Genomic DNA, 24,210 nt, shown 5'->3' on the forward strand with positions numbered 1-24,210 from the left:
ATATGGTTATGTAGATCAGCTGCAGCCCACTTACCACGGCCTCCTGTACACCTTTGGGAAACGCCTCCTTAAAAAGTATAAAACTCCGTACTGGAACAGTATCCAAAGTTTCAGAGATGACTGCATTAGCTTACTTTATTCATTCTTGTAACATACTTCAAACTTGGATGCCGAGTTCCGCTAACTAATATGTAGTCAAAGACAAAAACCCCTAAAAGTCAATCTGTGTAGACTAAGCAGCTTCATAGTCTTCAAAATAAGTTCTTGCATTTTTTTTATAGTATTTGATAGCAGCTTTTTATTGGTTACAAAACCTAAGCCCATATACAAAATTAGGAACACATTTAGATGCCTCTTTGAAAGAACGTTTTAGTCTATTTTAACTGATAGTTTAAAAAAATAATAAAAACAATGCAATTTTAAACACTGTTCTGAAAACGTAAAAGTGCAGCAATATACTTTGTTTCCTTTATTAACTATGAAATGGTGCAATCCCAATCGAAAGCTGATAAGGTCACAACAGAAAGAACTGAGCAAACGCTTTGTCCTGCCTTACCCAGTTCTCCGATGTTCACTTTGAATGTAATGCATTGAGTGCAAGAAAAGGATCAAATCTTCACAGTAGTGGAAAACTGTTCTTTCAGTATCAATTTGTATGGAATCTCTGGGATAATAGCGAGTGCAGGCTGAACAGGGTATCCGTCAGTCTATATGGCATATAAGGAGACTAAGTTGAATTAGAAGGGAGGGGGAAATATTTGTTCACAATAACATCTGCTGGAACTCTAATTTCACAAAAACTTTGTGACCTTACCTAACTTTGACTTTTTATTGTTTAGTTTTTTTAGCGAACACCACACAGTTTCAAGATTTTAGACTATAGTGTGTGAATAGGATGCAGTTACCATATGAAGCTTCAACTCAACTTCTGGGAAAAGAAAAAAGGCACAATGAACTTCAACTCAATTTTATGTGCACAAGAGTTGAAAAATCTGAGCCACCTTAAAGAGAAATTGATTCTAAAATTTATAAAACCTATAAATAATCAGAGGCCAAACCACTATATTAAAACAGATTATCTAGCAAGTAAAAATCTTGCAGTTTAAACATACGCTTGTATCCCGTTGAGATACAAGACAACTCACTCTTTAAAGTGGCTCCACCTTGGCAGATATATATTTAATGAATGCACACCTGCTATGCGTTGTTCATCAGTGGAAAAACAGCTGATCCACAAAGCTCTGATGGCATCTGTCCTTATCTTCATCACAGTAAATACAACCCACATCCAATAACTAAATTAGTTTAGATTTTTCTATCCCTTCACATCAATGCATTGGGAAATTACACCCAGTAAACAACAGCAACAAAACCAGTTTGTGTGATAGCTTACAGAATTTCAAAATTATCGACCTTCACCCCAGCGATACCAAAATCCCTTTGAAAATGACTGGGTCAGACGGTTTTCCAAAAGCAAGGACCTCACATACCTTATGTAAAATTATTTAATGTGCGCTGCACATCAGGTTTATGCTGAATAACGGCAGCTTCCATACAGCCTCACACATCAACCAGTTTGTATCCTTTTTCAATCATGTGAATAAGATTTGAGACTAATTTCTGAATTACTCTTCCAATACTCCAAGAATGAAGCTTTTATGACGCTTCTAAGTAGTTGCTGGTTTGTTGCCAACCACATCATCATAAGCACTGGTTACTAAGTAAAAATAGTTTAAGACTAAATTACAGTAAACATGAAAGCTCCACAGTTTAAACCCAATATAAATCAACCATACCCAATTATCAATTTAAAACAAAATATATTGACTACTGAAAGTTGAAAGCAAGATTCTTTTTAACTAATAAATTTTTGGACAGATTTTGTTGTTGGTGTGTTGTGTTTTTTTTTTCCCTACAGTCTGGGACTCTTGCTTTCAGCTTAAACAGAAGTTCAAGTCCATAACAGGTTGTAGCTCAGGTAAAATACCATGCACAGCATTTGATTACTTCAAAACAGCAGGAACACACAGGCTGAAGTGAGTGGTCAAATAGGGCTCGCTGTTCTCAAAAATTAGGTATAATGGCAAAAGCTTTACCAGTCCAAATCTACAGTTCATTCTCCAACCCTGGTTTCTGAGGCAGTTAATGAACACACATCAATTACTTATAGCTGAAGTAGTTTTTTTGTTTGTTTTAAACTTAAGTGTTTAATCAATTGCCAAGTGTTTGTTTTTATTTTTAAGTTACTTTTATTTCAGTTTCACCAATGAAATTCATTTGGCTTGCATTTTTGAATCTATTCTTCCACATAAAGTATATGAAAATATGTTTGTGGAGGACGATGATGGAGGCTCAGAGCAAACTGGGCCCTTGTAAAGTCTTCCAAAATGTACGCATCATACCAAAGTGTCTTGATCCACAGCGCACCATTTTCCAAAGAAGCTACTTTTCCGTGGAAAGCCAATGTGCCACCACTATGGAATATTCTTAACAAAACTGCAGGTTGCGGTTGTCAGCATGTGGCACCAGGAAAAAGGCAAAAAAAGGTAGTTGGGACTGTTAAAAAGAATTCTGAAACAGTTTAAGAGATCATGCATATGCATTTACAGTCCATGTGATAGTGACGTTTGGCAACTGCAAAGTGACCGATACATGGCTTGCTTTAGAAGCATCAAAACGAAGAGGCATGTGTGTCTTGGAGCCTTTTGTTTCTTCACTTGGTAGCCATCTGGTGGTGCTTCATTCTGGTGTGGGACAGAGAAGCTGCACTTTTTTCAACTTAAAAATTAAATTCTTTTGTTTGAAGGTTGGCCGTCGGGTCAAAGTTGTAAGTACCTCCTTGAGTGGCTTCAGGAATGAGATTGGGATCTTCATCGATCTATAAAATACAACAACAAAAATACATGAGAGGCCAATTCCCTGCACAATTCAGTACACATAGAAGAGATTCACAAATGTTCATATTTTCTGGTTTTTAATATTTTATTGCAACAAAATTAGATCAGTTTTTCCAATTCATTTCCTCAAACATATTTAAAAAGAACAACACATCACCTCTGTTCTAGTACCATTAGGGAAACAGAAAATTGTAATGGTTAGAGACTGGGTTGCTGCATGGTCAAAGGAGTTGCTATTTTAGCGGTGCAATTTAATTTTCAACGCCAATTTTTAATACTTCTGGAGTTGGCTAATCATTAGCTGTGAATTCCAAAATTAGTTTTGTACTTTCTCCTGTTTTCTTTCAACACAAAAGTATTTTTTTATCGGCAGCTGACAGAAATAATTATATAAAGTTTAAAGAGTACTCAGTATCTCCTACTAGAAATCTGAAAGATTTAGAATTACTCATTTCAGACCAGTTTTATATAGCTCTCATAAGCACCATCTGATTTTTTTTTTAAACCAAAAGTATTTCATTACTCTATGGATATACAACGAAAGACAAAACTACCCAACTTTACCCAAATTCCTCAGATGTGTTAGAATTTAGGTATTTACTGCCACTAGGAACAGCAAATAACATGGTCAGTAGCATCAATACGCACAACGTCAAACCCTACCCATCTCCCTCCAAATCATCTGCTGCATCTGTTCTCTGAGCACACCACCTCTACAAACCAGGCTGCGGGAACCATATGCCTCGTTTTAAACCGTGTGTCATTCTGAGGCAGGGAAGAGCCCTCGTGCGGGGGGTCTAAATAGCTTTCTGCCTTGGAGCAGTGCGGACGTCAGAACTGACTCACCCCAAATCTTTGTTTCTCTTTACTTTAGGTGACAATACCTAAATTGGAGGGAGAGATTAAGGCCTTCAGTAAGAGGAACAATCCTCAGGATGGAGAGTGGGAGACATCATGCCCAAATGAAGACTGAATCTGGTTTCAGAGTGCTGGTTTCAGTTTTGCCAAAACATTTGTGCTTTGATAAATTAGCACTTCTGCCTTCTGCAGGGGTACTAAAAAGTAACATGACCTAAGTTCACACGCCTTTAACACAACAAACCAAAGTCAGAGAGCCATTAGTGCTGGTCCGAAAGGACATGTCTGTGCGCTTTATAGGGCTCAGCAAAGGAGCAGATGGGGTTAACAATGAAGGGATATGTAGTAGCCAGCAACATCTCCTGAGAATACAGAAGATCCTGAAGCAGCAAAAGGCAGGAATGCTCCTGGGCAGTCAATCTTAATACTGCCAAGCAGGCCAACATAACCAGTCTTACCAGTCCTCAAATGACAAGGGTCATCCTCCTACTAAGAGTTATTGCCTGAAAATTTGTCTGGTTCTGTGTTTTAACTCCTATCTCCCAATTATGGAATTTCTACAATTTTGAGTTTCAGAAGCCCCAGAAAACACGGTAACAGTATAAACGATAATCTTAAGTCAAGTTTTGGTCTTAAGTAAAGGAGGTAAATTCAGTAAATCAGACATAGATTAGATTGCATTAGTTTATGTAAAAAGTAAATGCACAGAAGGGAGTACCAACCTTGAAAGGGATATTTTTCCACCTGCACCAACTAGGCTGCGCTCTTCAGTTAGCTACACAAGTCTCAGAGTCATTATGGAGACTATTAGACCCTGCTCACAGAGTCATTACAAGCACAGGGAACTTTTCACATGTCTTACTTTGGTGACTAACTCCGATCACATGAAGAACCCATGAATTGAAAATATAACGAGTCTTAAAGTTAGAGCTGGTATTTGGAGAGTTCAATTTAAGAGAAGATCTGAAGACATAGTTCTGCTAGGCTGTAGAACTTACAGACATCCTGGCTGGCCTAAAAAAGGTAATCATTATTTGTCTTCAAATTGATGTTGAAGTGCTTCCGAGGCACTCACAAGTAGCCAGTAGCAGCAAGAGCTAGAACCCAAAGGGTCAAAATATCTAATAACAGTGCAACAAAATATCAGATAGTCTAGATCAATCAGTTGCAGAAAGTGTTACAGTTTTGATGACTCTTTTCAATGCACAATCTAGACTGAGCAACTACAGAGCTGAAATACAGTAATCCACCTGACAGTAAGGATCCACTCCTCACTCTAAAAACTGATGCACGAGAAAGTAAAGAGGAGAGCCAGAGAACTGTTTAGATTCTAATCACAATTAATTACGTGTTGATTTAGATGTCAGTGTGACAAAATTAGGTCATCGTCAATCAATTTATTAGGCGAAACCAGTCGTCATCTTGATGTTGCCAAAGAAAATTCTTGGTATTGAGAAAATCTTCAAAGACTTTCAATTGAGGGAAGTGGTGCTGAAAAGGGAGCAGGAAACGCATCTTCCCAGATAACCTATGTTCATGACAATTGGAACTGAGGAACAATGACAATGGACTTACTACGCAAACAGCACAGCGCACATACTCTTCAATCTTTAGCATACTTACATCGTCACCAGAGAAATACTGATCTATGATTTCAAATGCTAGTTTATAAATGTCTTCATTCTCATGCTGTTGCAAGGCTTCAATTTTCTCTAACCCTTAATAAAAGAAAATGGAGAAGTTTTATAAGTTTACAGTGGAGTTACTAATACTTCAAAAAAAAAAAAAAGAAAAATAATGAAACATTACTAGAGAACATACTAGAAAAGAAGTAGCTCAGTTTGCAAATATTATCTACACAGCAGCTATCTTTGTCTTCAAGAAGAAAGAAAAGTAGTTTGTGAACCTGAATATCTCATTTTACGAACAAGGGAAAGTGGAATCTTCTCTCTTTTTAGATAAAACTCTCTGTATTTAATTTTAAGGCTTCTCTGTATACTACACAGCTTTTGTTTCAGTCATGGTGCTTTCTGTATATCATCAAAAGGAAGTGGCTACATTTGTGTGTTGCATACCAGTTTAAAACAAGGTGACAAAGCCTCACACCAAGAGCAGCTTAAAACATTAGACCCATTTTCTAACTGGATATGGAATAATACAAGGGAAAAACTTCCAGCGTAGTACATTCTTCAACACCCTTTTATTGCTGTCTTACTATAATACATTAATTAGCATGTGTTAAAACTTGGATTGCAATATCCAAAAGATGAAGACTCCTGCTTTGGTCGGTAATGAAATTATGATCCTAAAAACTGCTTCCAAGGCAATGAACTAAAGCGAGAACTGTGTGTTTTACTACAGAATAAAGTGTATGCAAATGATCAAATGAAAAGAACTATAATTCTCATTTAAACCTAACGAATACCTAAGCTACAGAAAGCTTCAACAATTGCCTCCAACATGACCATCTCCAAACTGATCTAAACAGGAAAAAAAAGTCACTTCTCTCATTATGAAAGTCTCACTTGCTTATTCAAATAGCCAATGGTAAAAAAATGCTGTAGTAAATATCAACAGCAACAAGGGGAAGACAGAACAATATCCAGCAAATTAAATTTTTTAAAAGCCTAATAAGCACTTACCTCCACACTCTTCGATAATTTCAGCTATTGTACTAGCCTCATCACCAGCCATTATCAGGATGTTTTTCAGACCATCCAGCACCACCTGTACCACTTGAGAATCCTTTACTGAGAGTAGATTGCAGAATGGTGGGATTACATTTTGCTGTACAAGGTATTCAACCTCAATAATGAAAAAAAAAAAAAGTGCTTTCAACATTCTGCTTCTTACAAATGGCAGCATGTGCAACATTTTAGTGACAATTTGAAATCCCACTCCACATACCTGATCTTTTCTCCCACTTATTGTCAAATTGCTAATTGCCCAAGCAGCTTCTTTTTGTGTTCCAAAGTCCCCCTGAAAAATAAAATTAATAGCTCATTAAAATCAGCATGGAAACATCTGTCAAGCTTATTAACAATCACAGGCTCCTCGTGTCAGATTTATAAAAAGAGGATGACAACTCGCATAGCTGATAGTTTGACTGACCTTAGCCAGCTGGTGTATGATCATAGGGATTAGCCCAGCATCTATTACAGCCTGAACTTGTTGCTGGTTTCCTGCTGTGATATTGGAAAGGAACCAAACTGCTTCCTACAATCGGACAAAACAAAAAAGCAAAACACTTTTAAAAACTAGTCAGCAGATTAAAAAAAAACCCTCAGACTAAAAAAAACCCCTCAAAACCTAAAATTGTACCATGACCAATCACTGAAGGCTTCCCCCCAATAGCATTACAAGCACACAAACTTTTACTGCATTGTGAAAGCCAAACATGCCAGGGATCAATGTAAAACTGCTACGATTAATTCACGGGGCCAGATTATTACTTACACAAGGAGTGCCTCCACACATCAGGAGCAATACTGACTTAAACCTCACATCCACTTTGCACTGCTGGAGTCACAGTCATGTTTTACACTTTCAATCAGTTTTGCAGAGAAAATAGGATAAAAAAAGGACTTATCCTATAGTTCTACTACTGTCAGCTCAGAAGCAGCTTTCTGTGCTGATACGAAGAGGACCAACTCCAGCTCCCACTTTCTTCCAGAAACATGAAGTGGAGCTCAGGAAGCTCGTTCAAGTATCAGACCAGACTCTCAGTTCTGAGACTTTACTCAGCAGTTATCTCCCTCAGGCGATTCATTGACATGGCTAACATTTATCTAAAGGCAGTTACAAATTTATGATTACGAAGGGGGGATACTTGTCAAGGCAATCCAGAACATCTTTGGGCCCCTCGCTTTAAGAGAGATATTGAGCTCCTGGAGCGAGTCCAAAGAAGGGCAACTAAACTGGTCAAGGGGCTGGAAAATAAAACTTATGAGGAGCGGCTGAGGGAGTTGGGGCTGTTTAGCCTGGAGAAGAGGAGGCTGAGGGGACACCTGATTACAGCCTACAAATACTTGAGAAGGGATGGTGGGGAGGTAGGGGAAGGGCTCTTTACATTAGTGTTGGGTGATAGAACAAGAGGAAATGGGTATAAGCTTAGTCAGGGGAGATTCAGGTTGGATGTTAGGAAGCATTTCTTCTCTGAAAGGGTTGTCAGCCACTGGAATAGGCTGCCATAGGAGGTGGTTGAGTCCCCATCCCTGGATGTGTTTAAGAATAGGGTGGATGATCTACTTGGGGATATGGTTTAATGGGGATTAGGGATGGTTGGACTCGATGATCTCTAAGGTCTTTTCGAACCTAGAAATCTATGAAATCTATGAAATCTTAAAAAGGCTCCTATCTTAAGTAAAAGACAAACAGATATGGCAAGCAGTCAATTATGAAGTACTGCAGGAAAAAAGCATAAACAATTCAATTTTTCAGGGACATGTACTTCGCATTTAGTTGTATTTGCCCCTCACAACATACACTTAAAACTCAAAGCATTTCTAGATTCACCTTATACAAAAATAATTCCTTTCTTGGCATTCAAAAAGAGTTCTTCATCATTCTTTTGTAAGAGTTGGAAGAGCAGGTGAAAAAAATCACAGCAGTTTGAACTATCAATGATAACTTCTTCAGAGCTCTTGACAGTTGACAGAGCCTGAGGAAACAGATTCCTCACAAATAGATTTCCCCTCAATGGTACACTAAGTGGGAGAACCACATAAGCTGAACAAGGACAGCCTCCTCCTCAGCCAGCCCCACATTTGCAGTGGAAGACAGCACAATGATTAAAAAAAAAAAGGCAAGTAACATGAAATACAGCTCTGGAAAAGAGGGCACTGATCACTTTTTTTCATCTAACTCCTCCTATTCCATCCGGTCCTTGCAGCAGCAAAGTCACCTACGTCAAAAGGAAGGAGAGGAAACGCAGGAACAGCTTTCAGAGAAGGACAGTGGTACTCCCTAATTTCTTGAAAGTGAAGATGGACAAGAGAACAAACTCCACTATGAAAAGGTGGATTGGAAAAATTGGATGAGTCCTACTCAACTTACTGGACTCAACCAAAAGTAACACTCTTGAGTTATGAAAAACTATAATGCAAGTTAGCCAGTTACTCACTTTGCAAATGAAAAAAAAAAAGTATCACACTCCAAAGCAAAAACCATCAGTCCTCCCAAAAAGCACTAGGCATCAACATCAACGTATGGATCCTCACTATGGCTGTTTAGCTTTAGCCCTAATTAAGTACCAGCCTCAAAGGCGCATCTTTATCCAAAATGGGTCACATGCCGGAAGTAATAGCTGTAAGAAATTCTTCTGTAATATTCTACAGACTAATGCTTTATTTCTTAAACAAAAAGATTAAGTTAGGAGGAAACAAATCATACCTTGTTTATCTTCTCTTTTGGATGCGTCAGGAGATTTGGGAAATAAGACAAAACATCACAATTGAGAACAACTTGTGTCTGTTCATCAGTACCAGTTACTATGTTGCCTACTGCTCTCAGTGCTGCTGTCTGAATATCCAAAATGGGAAGGAAAAAAAATGGCATGTTAAAGACATGGCTGTTAACTTATGTTAAAACAAAGATCATTTTAAGAAGTCTCTTTATAAAAACACTTTGCAAAATACAATTTAGCACTTCATCCTCTGAGCTACATCCTAAAAATGGGTACTGTTTCATCAAACAAAACCACACAGTACAGCATTTTACTGAATAGAGATGCACTGCAGCTCAATTCAAAAAGTGTAAAGATTAGCAATTAAAAGAATGTTAAAACAACAGAAGAGTTAATTCATCATGTATCTGATCTGAGTAACAATTATATTAACTGTTTCTAGGCTTTGAGTATGTCTCCAAAGCTTGCTTACTTCTCCACTCAGCTCTCCACTACAGAATTAAAAACCCCATGACTACTTTTCTTCTTATTGACTCCCAGTTGACTTTCAGAAACGGACTTTTTATCTTTACATATTGTTAGTAAATGCTTTACAAGTGACAGAATACTAGAAAGACTCCTTTTCATCAAGTTAATCAGTCTGAGAAATTTAAGACAGCCAAGTCTCATCCATAGTACAAACTAAACAAACGCAACAAATGCACAGATAGGTAAAAAAGCTCTCAATTACAACGGTTTGTTTCTAAAACCAAGCACACATTAACCAACTTTTCATTTCCCTTTGTCTTTGAAATTAATCAAACAAGCTCAGTTAACCTACCTTTTGTAGGCAATCAGAAATTTACTTTACTAAAAGGACTCAGAATCTGCAAATATTTTAACATTCAAAAGGTCCCAAAATACTGATTCCCACAAGCTATTCAGACAGAATACGCACAGCCATGTATGCAGCAGCAGAAAAGAGCACATATAACTTGAATTCTTGCAAAACACAAAATCTGTTGTCATTAAATATTTTAGGGCTACAAAAGGAAGGCATCTCTCGTAATCACACGATGGAAGTTAATGTTTAATCTGTCACTCTACTTAAAACTATATTAGAACTGTTTTGTTCAAGTTTTCTTTTATTTTAATCATCTTTTTTTCTCCCCAGTGTAGGTAACATTCCTTATTCAGTTCCACCTGTAACAAATGTAGCTATAAATGCGCACCTCAGTACTCCACTAATAAATACATTTTAGAAAATAGCTTACAAAGGACTATTCAATAGCAACTGAACCAGACTTACTTGAACTTTAACCTCCTGATGACTCAGAAGGGGAACTAGAAAAGGTACAACTCCTGAATCAATCACCATTTGTATCTGTTCATTTCCACCGTCTGTCAAGTAGGACAAAGCCCACACAGTGTCCACAAGAATCTACAAATGGGAAAGAACATGGTTTACACATTGAACAGTAATATCCATACAACAGAGGTTTAATTTAGTGATCAACATTCCACATGTCTGGGAGGAAAAAAAAAAGAGCATGCAATTTAGTTACAGGAACTCAAACATTATGATGAGATCTAATTAGTAAAATGTTAGATTATTATGTACAACTATGAAAACTGGGGCCATTTGTTCCATAATAATAATTTCTATATGTCTTCTCTCAATTTTTTTTTTGAAATTAAATACCACATGTTGGTGCATAAAGTGACAGCATACATCATCTCACAAAGGTAAACTGTTGGGCTTGATTTGCATTTCAAAGATAAGACAACCAGCTCAGGTAAGCAGCTGTGCTAGTAACTTTCTGAAGAAAATACCGACCCAGCCTCCTAGCACTGCTGTAATTAGTTAGCTGTGCTATCTTTTGATTACAGAATATATAAGTTCCCTTAGTCTCTAAGCATTCCGGATCCATAGAGCACTTCTGAAGGGAAACTGCAAACTATTCTGGATGCATGCCTTTTTTCTGCCTTGATATTAAGATTAAAACCCACAGCAAAGAAAGGGAGTTCTTATATCAACTAAAAGACTAGCAACTATTGTAAGGTGGCAACTGTTCAAGCAAAGCAAAAACCCACAGACAAATGACTATCATGCAAGGCAATCTTAGTATTGTAAAGAAAATAAAGACTAAGTCTCTGATGACTTGAAAAGGATGATTTGAGAGCCCTCAAAACAAAAAATACAAAAGTTACAGTCATTGAAAGACAGTATCTGAAGCAGAAACAAAGCCAGCAGAAAGAGGGATATCACATCACTGAGAGATGATGTTAGGAACGGCAGGAAGAGAAACCTGGACCTCACTGAGGGCATCATCTGTTGAGGTACCTAGATCTACTCTACTTTTAAACAGATACCCACTCAAAATTTCCAGCTGTTAAGATAGCTAAATACTACAGTACTGAAACATAGGAAGGACTTTAAAGTCCTGACCTACAAGCTGCTTCCACCCAGCTCCAGGGACCAGACAGCACAGACCTAATGCTTTCTCTTGGCACAGCCTGCTGTGCCCTCACCTGCTAATGCCACAGGGACAGCAGAATGTGCTGCAGTGGAGCTGGTATTGCAGCAGAAGCAGTGAGAGATGGTGCCTCACCAGTCTGCTGCCCCGCAGCCCTGTTGGTGACAAGAGCAGTAGCCGCCAGAAGCACTCACAGGACTGTTGGCTGACCTACCTGCATCACTGACTCATCTCCAAAGATACGTTTGCTGCTCCAGTACAGAGAGGCTGGGACCAGACTGGTACCTCCAAACTAGCACCTGACTCTCAGGATCAAAAAGACAGGCACCCTAATTGAAATCAGTCAAAACCTGGCATCACAGAGTCTCGTATCTAATTCAAGAAGCTCTCACACAATCATTGCTTGCAAAAGCTTTCAAATTTGGCTGGGAAAAAAAAGCCTGCAGGTTAGAAGTATGTTTGGTTTTGCTATGAATTTCCATCTAGGTTTGTCCAAATTATGAATTGGAAAGTCACCATGTGCTGTCTCCCACTCGCATTACACTGGGAAAACCCTGGCAAAATCCCAGATTAAACTGTTTGCAAATATTTTGTGGAGCCAAACCCACTTCACCATTAAAAGAGCAGCAGAAACACCACTACCACAGCGTGGAATCAACACAAGACAGCTCCACCAATCTATCCCCAGACCTGCCACAAGGGTTCAATTCCTGCTTCCCTAAATTGAAGGATCACTATCAGGAGCAAGAGTCAAAGACACTACGAAGTCCTGACAGGAAGAGGAGGAGAGCAGCTCAGTACCCCTTAGTTACACAGATCTTTGTTCCTGAAGACCCAATACAAGACTTCAGGAGGTAAGTCCACCCCTCTCGGACTTTACTCGGAAAATGTATGTAAACCCATGGATCAGGAAGGTGGGAAGTACTGAAGGTTTAGTATTAAAAACCTGAAGAAAGTTGTCAAGACGTGACACAAAGCAATAGTTTATTGCTGCTTATTTAAGTATATTTTCGTGATTTCCTTAGTAAAACATGTTGTAAAGTCAGGCACCCAACAGGTTACAAAAGTCAGATTTACCCATATGATCACAATACTTGATGGGACCGATATGTAGAATTATATATACTTTTTCTACACATGCATTACATATCATCTCTGCAAAATTATAAATTGGAGTAGAAGTGAAGCTGATGGTAAAGCTGGCACTTTAAATTTCTAGCGCTCAATTCTGCAAGATAGGATTTTTAAAATGCAGTTTCTAATGTAAAGGATTAAAAAAAATTAGAAAAAATATTTCAGAAATGGTATTTGCACTTTGTTTTTCATGCTCTGAATGACTACAATTATATTAGTCTTTGTATTTAATTGTGCATTTACTACTTAACTATACCTAAATTAATACACACAAAAAAGTTTGCCACTTCAACACAATCTTGCAGCATTTTTTCTCCAGAGAAAACAAAGAATCTAAATATCTAAAGCTTTAGAAATTACTTACGTTTATATCTGTATGGTAAATGAGAACACACAATGCTGGCAAAATCTGAAAAGAAGTTCATCAGTCATTAGAGCAGAATAAAATTGGCTGTACAATCACGAATCCAAGTACAATGCATATTGCATTCACACACTCCCCAGCAGCTGGTCATTCCTCAAAGTATGTATAAAAATATATGTATTGTATTTAAAACTTGTAAATACAGAAGACAGTACTATTTTTCAAAGACATACAGAGAGCAGACTGTATTTTGAGGGAAAACAAGTAAACAACAGAGATAAGACACCCCTCAGCTATTTTGAAAGCTTTATTACCGCACAATATAATAAAAATAATTAGCCTAATATCAATATATAAAACCCTCTTGGATCAAAGTAGAATTTTATTTTTTGTATCACAGGTGGAGAAACTATGAAACTGAGCTATGATAAGACTGTTTCAAACAGGAGTTTTTATTTGGTCAAGTATTACTTGTAAAAACTTCCCCATTCTCTGCTTTATTTTAAAAATTCCATTAAGGCTTAGTTGCTAACACTATTATACTCTTTTTGTGTGGCTTCAAAAACTGTATCTACACTTTGGAATTTATCTTTACATACATAACAACTACAGTTCTAGTCAAACAGCATCACTTTACCAGCTGTGCCTACTCTATAAAGACCGTGTTTGCTCTGTTCACCAGTTTAAAAGGATTTTCAGATGCTTCTCTTCTCAAGTGGGGACTTGATATGGACTGCAATGTTCACAGCTAGTCAAAACACAAACTACGCTGCATTCACTAGTTTAATTACATTTTCTCTTACTGAAAATAATTGCATTTGAATAACATGAAATGCTGAGTATGTCAACACTTTCTAGTGTGTTAAGTTTTTGTTGCATTACTTTTAATATATGGCTCATGAGTCTTTAGTCTTACTCAGTTTCAGACGTTATAAATACCTTTACTACAGCCTTAGTAAGAAGCATCAAATTGGTCAAATTACTTCACTTAACAACTGGTTAAGTAGCACAAGACAGTGGCAAAACACATGCATAAATTCATAGTATGACAATGTAAAACATTTGGCCTCTAGCCCAGAGTATAAAAAATTATCTGTCTCGTAATTCTTTATTTACCTCCTGAACTGTCTCCATAGGCGGTGGAGGGTCCTTATTCCTGCAGAGATTTACAATGACCCATGTGACGTTCCGAAGGAAGGTGATGGGAATGGAGGGATTGATGAAGGACAGAAGAGGTTTGACAACTCCCAGTGATATGACATAATCTCTACACTGAGGACCATCACCTACAGAAATGAAAATTGTTGTAAAAGAAATTACATTAAAAATGGAAAATCTTGAAATGTATGCAATGACATGTTGGGATACTGAAATTCTATGTTTCCTCACCAATAATCTACTACTAAAAGGTTGTGTTCAATTAAATATACATACGTACAGATATGTATGTATATTTTAAGAGACATAAAATTTATTTATCCTGTTAATATTTTGTGTAGCAAGTGATACTATTCTTTAGAAAAAAAATAGGGCATACATATGTAATTCTGGCCACATGGAAAATTATATTAAGCCACACAATTTAGAGGAAACATAGTCTCATATGATAATGCCAATGTTCAAAAAGTCAACTTCTAAAAATGAAACGCTCCCTGAATTCAAATCATTGTAACAACAAGAGTTACCTATAATATTTCCGAGAGCCCAGACAGCTTGCTCACAAACATTCTGGTGTGGTGAATGAAGTAGTCTCAAGAAGAGGGGTACTGCGTCTGCAGAATGCAAAGATTGGATCTGTTTTTACTGGAATGTGGTGTACGCACAATACTTTCGTTGATTAACACAAAACACTTTCTCTACCATGTCTTATACATGTTTCTATTACGAAAAGCACACAAAACCTCAGTTAAACATTTCTATACACATCTAGAGAGGGGAAAAAATAGACTTGAGAACAAGCAACTATTAAACAACGTTGCCCACATTTAAACATTTCTCTGTATTTCTTAGAGCAATATGCAAGAGCCTCAAGTATGTAGGTGCTAGGTTTCACGTCCTGGTAATTCAGATTTTCCGGTTATCCAAGACCACAATACGCACCTAGCAGAATGACATGCCTACTCGTGCAAACGTGCTTCACATCTTGACTTCAAGAAAATAGCTTCCTCCCAAGAGGTGGCTATAGTTAGTTTCCATATGCAGTGAAGATTTACATCCATCTGCCAGTCCTAAGACACGTTTTGATTTGCTCTTATATAATGCAGGCAACATACCAGATTAAGGAAGTGGTACTGATTTTACATATCAAGTCTCTGCTGAATTAAAGCATTTAATAGAGGTAAGAAACAATCCCTCTACTATTCCCATGCCCTACTTCCCTTCAGACAACTCATACTGTTTGAGAGACAGTAATTCTTGCAGGAATTTTTAGAATCTATATATGACCATACTCATCCATAGTCTTTCAGAGCAAAGTAAAATAGAACAATTTATACACTGTTGAAGGAACGAGTATTTTTTCTTGTAGAAAATAGCTTCAGAAATTATAAAAAATTGCGACACAATTTTTGAGCAACTGTGAATCAACATTCTGCTGATAATGAAACATGTGATAATGAGCCAAAAACCCCTGATGTCTTTTTCCTGAAAAATACAGCACGATGAAGAACAAGGACAACCTAAAATTCCTTCCCCACCCTAGATGAGTAATTCAGCAATTGCCTTTAACTGACAAGTTAGGAGGGACAGCAACACCCCATTGCTAAAGAACACTCTCTCTGTTCTTGTAACAACTGTCTCACTTCCATTAGCTCAAGTGGAATATTCTAGCTTCCTTCTCAGTGATCACTGAGATTACACTTCAGCTGCATGTGTATGCAACATATTTCAGAGAGGAGGGTCAAGTATGTAGTTTATATTAGATTGCAATCCTGGTATGCTTTCAAAAGCAGGAATAGAATTATTTCCTATCAGCACTCAGGCAGGAGGACAGTCTGAGAAAGAATGAGTTGCAGGTTATCTGATCTACTGCTCTCAAAAAATTAATTACTTCTGCTCCAAATTGGCTCCTGCCAAGACCTACTCTGTGTATATAGTACTTCTCCTCTTTTGCCGGGCCTTCCAACTGCCATCTGTCCCTCTTGATTGCAGGAGGCCACCTTCTTTTCTATTTAGGCTACATTGGCCTCTTCTACAGCTGCAAAGGTCTATCGCTTTGTTTTCTCAAAGTATCCCTTATCTAAAGGGAGTAGAGTTGGGAGGCTGTTTTCCCTCCCAGGCAAAGCAGCAACACTTTTAGACTAAACTTCTTCCATTTACTCTTCAGGAGTAAAGCTTGGAAAATGCTTTTTGCTTCTTTAAAGTCATTTTATCACATTTTCTTCTCTTCAAGCTTTAGCTAAACAGATTTAGGGAAAGACATATCCCAGTCTGAACTTCTGGTAATTGTTCAGGTAACAGCAATGCTTTTGGCTGCACTGTACGTATGTTCATTCTAGTTTTCATTTTTACTTTAAGATTTTTTTCCAGATTTTTTTCTGCAAAGCTAATGCTACAAACAGCCTTTTCATTAGATTAATTCATTCAAATATGACAACATTGTGGGACTTGAAAAAGGAAGAAAACAATGGCTAACCAATGCTCAAGTTGGGAAGGATAAAAAAAACTTGGGAATCGACATCAGAAAAGCAATCTAAAAACAGAGATGCCCAAATCACATCAGTATTTTTTGAAACAAATTCAAGACGTTGATTTTATTTAAAAGGCTTTGCATTTGTATTCAAAGCTCGTTTTGGTAAGCATTCTTATTCTATTGCTCCAATATCTTAACTATACAGAATCTAACAATTAGTAAGCTATTCTATCAGCTATTAAAATATACAAAACAGCATTTTGATGTGACAGGCAAGTTCATACACTTAAGAAAAAAGAACTCAAGTAACTACATCACCATTTCTCATATAAACACTGCATATGAATAAGCCAAGACAATTTATTATTTGCTTATCTATAGTCTCCTGTTTAACTGCAAAATGTTGTATCTAGCATAAAGGTGATTCTTTTAAGATAAGCGTGCTGATACATAAAGGCTATATATATAATCCTGAGAAATCAATTTGAATAATTTATCTTCCATTAACTTTAGAGTTTATTTCCTATATCTTTTCATACTGGAAGTCTCACTGGCTTGTTAAGCAAGAAGCAAAGGCAGCACAACGAACTCAGTATGTACAGGAGATACTAATCATACGGTCAAAGAAAGGATGGTAATTTTCTTAGCTCTGTATTTAAATGGGAAATCTTACATAACTATATGTATTTAACAACTTTAATAAGATTTATGAATGTACTTTTGAGGTAGAAAAAATCACTAACATAGGTTTTAGCCATAGTGGAATTAACGGTACATGGTTTCAGAAATCAACCCAAGAATTAGAAAGGACTGACATTTTTTTGTCATACTCGTTATCTCATCTGTCATTCTCTGTCTTCTTCATGGGAAAATCAGGTCTGGGATTCTTAATATTAATCATTAGTGACAAACAGATTAATTTTTAAGAGCAAACGTAGAATTTTTTTGAGAAAGAGGACAGATATGCATTTATTATTTTAATGGTTTTGAAAACAAATGGCATTTGTTATCCAAATATCCCCTTTTGCCCACAATATACACCACCTCCCAAAAACCAAATTGTAATACTTACTAGACTGTACAACAGCTTGAGTCTGTGCAGAAGTGCCTGATGCTATGTTAGTCAATGCCCATGCAGCTTCAAATTGTAATGAAGGACTGGAATGAAATAATTGTATAGTAGTAAGTTCAAAAATGATCTGCAGATTATTTTATGGTTCATTTCAGTACTACTAGCTCTATCCACTCTGAGACACTCTACATTGAAGTAGCGCCACTGGGCTAAATGTTTTTTTTTAAAAAAACAACAACCTCTAAGCCTGGACATTGTAGAGGAAAAACTGTAAGAAAAAAAAGATGATTTTACATTCTACGATCTTTTGTAAACCACCCATCATTCTGACTTCATATTAGTAATAAAAAAAAATAAAAGCAGTAATCATCATTGAAGTATATACCAACCAGTGAAGCTGATCACTACTCTAGTCAACTAATTATCTCCTGTATGAAAGATTTCTAGGACCTCTCACCAAAAAAATTCATTATGTCTCTCTAACGGGTAACAGAGACCTCTTCACATCCAACTGATACAAACACCATTCCTATTTAAGTGAAGGAAGTGCAAGTGTCTTGCTGCCATTAGTAGTTCTCAATAAACTAATCACATCTGACCATAACTAATAAAAACTTGGCCCTTCTTACATTACATCCCAGATCAAGTGTAAGCTGGTATACTGGGATAAAAACATTTTTCTTCTCCATCACGGACAGGGCAAAGATCTAGCATCCGCATCAAAAGACAGCATCATACCTGTATTAAAACTGACTTATTAAATGCAGATAAAATTAGTTACAAATATTATGAAAGCTGAAGAAACATTTCTTCCAAGACATCTGTCAACTGTTGTCTATGCCTAGAGCAGTTTAGTAAAACAGTTTGAATGAAAACTGTTGTTCAAGCAAATTCTAAAGGTTAGGAGTTCTAGAAGCTATAAAAGAGTTTACAGCTTATGGTGGTTAGCATAACAGTAAGGTATACGGCTTTGGGAGAAGCAGGGAATATTTGTTAGGTAACTGTTCTTCATTTCCATGCTTTTCTGGTTCTTTATCAATTATGTTTTATATATAGTCATAGTACCTGCTTCATTTAAGCTTTTTTGTGCATTAGTTTCCAAAGCATTTTAAGGTTTTACTGGGGATGGAATTGGAAAAGAATTAGATATGAGGGCTCAAGATGTGTAAATAAGGATTTGTGAAAACAAATAGTGCCCTTCAGCAGCTATCTATAAACATTTACATTGTAGGATCAAATGCACTATAATTCTAGTTCTAGGTCAGTCCTTCTTTTCTTCCTCTTGTGGCAAGATTTCAGTTGTAACATGAACAAAAGCTTTAACAATCTGTTAAACAAAGTTTTGCAGAGTTTACCTCTACTAAATATTATATAGCAATCACAATTAAAAGGACTGCTTAAGAAAACACTGAGTTCAATTTCGAAAGGCTTATTAAACATTTATGAAGGTAAAACATGCAAAAACTAGAGAGAAAATTCAAATTAAAAGAATTTTCACAGCACTGAACTATCTACTTCTAGAGCAGACAGGCATTCATGACCCATTTTAAAATGCTATCCTGATTTCAACATTATTGCCAGCTGCCTTCTAAGCAACTGTTTTGTTAAACAAGCTAGAAACAAAGCTACTCATGCTTCACATTTTTGCAACCACCAAATTATACCCAAAATGCCAGTTTGCAAGTTTCTGGCCCTCGTGGCTGCAGAAATAACCTTGAAAATGGAAATACTGTAAATACATTTATGACTGCCTGAGACCAAAGACAGGCTAAAACATTTACCTCAAATGTGTTAATCCCCATCTATCTGAATAAGGGGCTCACAGATTGTGGAGTACAACATTTTCCTGACTCGTCATTTAATTCTTGCAACTAAATGTTCAATGTTCTCTACCTCCTTTATTGAAGCTCTTGTTTTCCAACAAAGAATCATGACGGGGAGCACTCTCCCTGTATTGTACCATGACACGAGGGAGCAGCACAGAGTCAGGAGGAAACCCATCTCGCAGTGAGAACGAAAAAAGCTAGAAACTTAAGCTAAAAACCTTAATGAAAAAGATGGTAAGTGTATTCTGGCAAAGAGAAGAGCCTGTTCACAACTGGGCATGTTCTCTGCCTTCACACAAATACACACAGTGAGTCTGAGACAGGTTTCTTAAAAACAATTAACAAAAAAGTCTGGAACATTCAAAATCAATGAGAAATTTAGTAAGGTTTTCTCCATTAGCTGAGTATACTTATGCAAGCTCTGAGAAATAAAACAACATTTCAGTGGCACAATAAACATTCCTGGAGAATTTATAGTTTATCATCATGGAGTGTGATCCACTGTGTCAGATTATATGGTGCTATGAATCCTCAGTTTCATTTGAAAAAATTAGATGTGTTTTTGGATGCAGATTTTCAGTAAAGGTGAACATTTTTGAAAGCATACTTACTTATCATCCCTTTCTAGGCATTTTACCAGAATTGGTAAAATTCCTGATTTTATTAAGTCATCGATAGGTGGATTTCTGTCACTGGATAGGAGTTTTCTGTGAAATTAAATGTAAAAGTAGAATAAGTAACTTTAATAATGAAAAACGTGTAGGAATATATTTCTGTGCCTTTATTTATTTTTACCTTGCAGCCTGGACAGCACTCAGTTGGATCACTGGGTTGTCACTTGTGGCATTCTGAAAAAGAAATAACAGTAAAAACTAAAAATGCACAAAACACACACTTCTAATTAAAAAAAAAAAAAAATAGTTAAATGTAACATACCTGCAGTATAGCTTCTAGTGTTACGTTTTGCTTGAAAAGAAAAAAAAAAGTTTTAGTAATTTTGTTGCTAAACTATATTATTTTTAAACATTTAATACAATCAAATTAATTTTAACAGCACATCAGTTTGTAATTTTGCTTTCAAATAACTGTGAGACTTCCAGTGTTAAAATAAAACCAGAATACATTGTTTTGAGACACCACTGAAGTTCTAAAAGTAATACCAGTATCAAGGAACTTACTGCTTTGAAGTCGGCATCAACATCAGAATCTTCTAAACTTTCTTCTTGGGGTACATTTCTTTTTTTCAAAAGATGTTCATCTCTTTTGTTCTGTAAAGGAATGATAAAAAATACAGACACTTCATGCTTATTAGTCCAGGGTGACGATAAAAATCGCTCCTTTCAAAATAAAGTTTAGATAACATTGTGGGTTTTTTTTTTTAAGGCATTTGTAACTGCAAACAGAATTTGCAGTATTTCAGCTGTAGGAGTCTGGCAGCTTGCTAAACGTAGACAGAACTATGCCAATCCATGGCATTTCAATGAATTAAAACTTACAGTTTGGGGATCAATTTTCTAGCAGACATTTACAATTCACATAGATCTGCATGACATTAACATTTAGCCACACATCACCAAAATCATTTTCCAGTGTAAGATTAGTTTTCAGCTAAACCTACTTCAAAGTTCCATGATCACATGTATTTTCATCTCGTGTGTAAAGTAGCATGCTCCAGGTACAGACACTTGTAATATTTCCCACTCACAGTTAGTCTAATTTCTGACTTACAGCATCTGTAGCCTTAGCTTCTTTAAGGAATTATTGAAGAAAAAATTACCTTTTCAGTGTTAAAGTACCCATCTAACATTTCTACCTTGCTTAACTAGAATATTTGAACACCTAAAGCCCTGATTTAAAAAGAAAATAATCAAAGCATCAACTGAAATTGTATCCAAATGCAACTTTTTTACAAATTAAAAATTTCTTAAAATTATTATTTTAAAAGTATGAAACAGTGTTTTCTAAATTTTAGACTTTATCACTTGTTTGGTATGTCTAGAGATACAATCAAAGATAGAATGAGCAATGGAAGAAAGATGATGATGCAGCATGTATACCTGAACACCTTTTTTTTCTGGTTTGTTTTTTTTTTTTTTTTTAATAAACACATTGAGATTTCAATCTTCAGTGAAGCAAAACATTAAAAAGGTGCAACAAACAGCTATAACACCTGAAATAATCTATTATACCAGCAAGGAAAGGCAGGCTTTTCAGTCTCCAAACAATTATCTGATAACTAAACAGTACTGACTACAGAGATTGTATTCTGTCATGCTTTGCTCATAATACATAAAAAAAGTCTGTAAAGAGAATCATGTTTTGAAGGAGTTTCCAGTATTTTACTGTAAGTTAGAAAAAACAGCAACCTCAGGTCCAAAATTTCCGTGACTGACTTACTTTTTAGACATTTAAAGATAATTTTAAACAACTTTTCCAGCCTCAGTTTGAAAGACTCGCAAGCAATATACTAAGATTTTTTATTTTTTTTTTTTCAGATAAGAGAATGCTAAAACAATAAACAAGCACCAGAATTAAATAGCCCTTCAATGCAGAGGACAACATTCCACAAACTTAGGACAGTTTAATTTTTTTGTCAAGTCTAAGTACAGAAACTAAATCCCCAAAGAGTGCCCAAGATCACCTAGATTAGCTACGTCAGCATCTCCGGAGCCATGCAGTAATGGCAGCATACTCAGAGCACATGTATAGAGACAAGCACAAAGGTATTTTGTTCTCAGGTGTTTTTGGAGGGAAGGAAGATGGAAACGAGCAGGCATTGTGAAATTGGAAATGCTGAGAGAATTGTGTTATGCAGACAAATTGCATCAGGTGGGTACACACCAAAGGATGCATTCGCCATAAACACCTACAATATATTTCTCTCATTTTTCCGCACTAAGTACTTGGCACGGCCATTTTAAGCAAAGAGCAAACATCATTCAGCCTCAGTCAATCTGGCTTTGTTCAAGTACAATTCCTTTTCCTACTGTTTGTCTAAACCATAGCCTATACTTCAACAACTGCAGGGACCAGACCCAACTTCCAGAGACCCTCTCCACGCGCCAGTCAGCTTTCTTCAGTGCACAGCTGCTACATGCATCTCCCCACGGATGAAGGGCCTCTCTCCTGCCTTGGATGAAGGGCTCCTGCAGGATCAGCTGTCCTGTTATGGTAAAACAAGCCGACCCTGGGGGAAAGAGTCTGAAGCTGGAGGAATGTCCTGATGTCTTCAGTCCTACTGTCCTTCTCTTCCCATCCAGAGGTATCATCACAGTTCATGGTGGTGAGCAAGTCAACACATGTGTGAACGTTCAGGGAGACATATTTAGTCATAGGGGTGGCACACACTGGCCCAGCAGACATCCTCTGTCTACCGAAAAGGTGCAGCCTGAAGGAATTGGGGTCTTAGTGCAGAACCGTCACCAACTGTCTGCTGGCACAAGTTAAACGACTCATGTTAAATAATTTATTGGGAAGAGCTGAGTGTCTTTGTCCTTAGCAGCAAACTACTGGGGTACAAGGCACGGTTTTCCGATTCTGTTCTGCCTAAAGTATCTGGCTGGATTTTCTACATCTCATGCTCATGAAATTCAGAGGAAGAACTTTGCAGGGTTTTTGGAAAATATGCTTGTTGTAAAAATTGTTACTCACAGATTCAGTTGGTGATACCTACTTGTTTTTCAAACACATGACCTGGTACCAGCAGCGCTCAACTATGTGTTTTGCAAGATCTTGAAATAAAGACAGGTGATCTTTATTTTTAAATTTCTTTTAAAAAGCCTTTTAGATGTAGGCCTCTTTCAGATTTTTTGTCTCAAATGGTGATGAAATATTTAGAATAGTCAAGAACTTAGGAAACAAACTATTTTTATTCAACTCACTGAAAAGAAAATTCTAGTTAGCAAATGCCACATTATCTCATTTGTTATTTTCACATTTCTTCTGTCAGTAAAAAAACGATAAAGCTTTTTAAGAGCTTCAACAGCAGATTCTCCCATTTAGGTGTTTCACATCACCGTATTAGCAGATTTTCCCAACACTGAATCCTCTGACCTTAAGGAACTGTCTCCATACTTGGGGAGAGAAACTGGTACACCATCATTCCATGTTGCTCCTCACAAGAACATCTACACTGGCACGAAATGGATTCACCTTGGAGAGCTTTGACTGAAATCCCTCCAAAACACCAAGGGTGTGCAAGAGCACGCAAGTTATAATACTTCACTGCTATCGTAAGTGGAAACTTAAATAAGGCCAAAGCCTTCTCAAACTGTGTTGACATTAAATAAATGGCATCCATTCAGAATGAAAATCACATTATTAAAATGGAAAAGAATATTTGATATTCACATATATGTCAGCCGCATCAGGCGTATTACTTCCACCCTCAATATTTTTCCTCCGAAAGACATTAACTAGAAACAGTTGAAACCACATCATGCATTTTCAAGCTTGAAAGATCTAGAAGTTTTTGGATGCAAAAAGTGAAGTCACACTGCAACAACTGTGGTAATGAAGTGTATTCCTCTACAGATGCGTGTCTCTCCAACAAATAGATCACTCTGAGT

At 36.8% G+C, this 24,210-nt stretch overlaps 1 protein-coding gene across 1 annotated transcript in view; it reads right to left on the reverse strand.

Annotated features, from left to right (window-relative positions):
* Nucleotides 1–158: 158 nt before the first annotated feature.
* KPNA3 (karyopherin subunit alpha 3) overlaps nucleotides 159–24,210 on the reverse strand; it is a 51,901-nt gene continuing 27,849 nt past the window's right edge. Inside the window, exons 3-17 of the mRNA XM_086620729.1 lie at nucleotides 20,821–20,910; nucleotides 20,579–20,608; nucleotides 20,438–20,490; nucleotides 20,254–20,349; nucleotides 17,817–17,902; nucleotides 14,799–14,885; nucleotides 14,230–14,399; nucleotides 13,114–13,158; nucleotides 10,448–10,579; nucleotides 9,147–9,275; nucleotides 6,867–6,971; nucleotides 6,663–6,734; nucleotides 6,398–6,560; nucleotides 5,379–5,473; nucleotides 159–2,878 (exon numbers count right to left, since the gene is read on the reverse strand). Coding sequence (XP_086476855.1) covers nucleotides 2,780–2,878; nucleotides 5,379–5,473; nucleotides 6,398–6,560; nucleotides 6,663–6,734; nucleotides 6,867–6,971; nucleotides 9,147–9,275; nucleotides 10,448–10,579; nucleotides 13,114–13,158; nucleotides 14,230–14,399; nucleotides 14,799–14,885; nucleotides 17,817–17,902; nucleotides 20,254–20,349; nucleotides 20,438–20,490; nucleotides 20,579–20,608; nucleotides 20,821–20,910 — 1,452 coding nt within the window. The 3' untranslated portion in view covers nucleotides 159–2,779. The remainder of the gene's footprint in view (nucleotides 2,879–5,378; nucleotides 5,474–6,397; nucleotides 6,561–6,662; nucleotides 6,735–6,866; nucleotides 6,972–9,146; nucleotides 9,276–10,447; nucleotides 10,580–13,113; nucleotides 13,159–14,229; nucleotides 14,400–14,798; nucleotides 14,886–17,816; nucleotides 17,903–20,253; nucleotides 20,350–20,437; nucleotides 20,491–20,578; nucleotides 20,609–20,820; nucleotides 20,911–24,210) is intronic.

This window comes from Tauraco erythrolophus, chromosome 1 (genome assembly GCF_009769465.1).
Source record: "Tauraco erythrolophus isolate bTauEry1 chromosome 1, bTauEry1.pri, whole genome shotgun sequence".
Lineage (NCBI taxonomy): Eukaryota > Metazoa > Chordata > Aves > Musophagiformes > Musophagidae > Tauraco > Tauraco erythrolophus.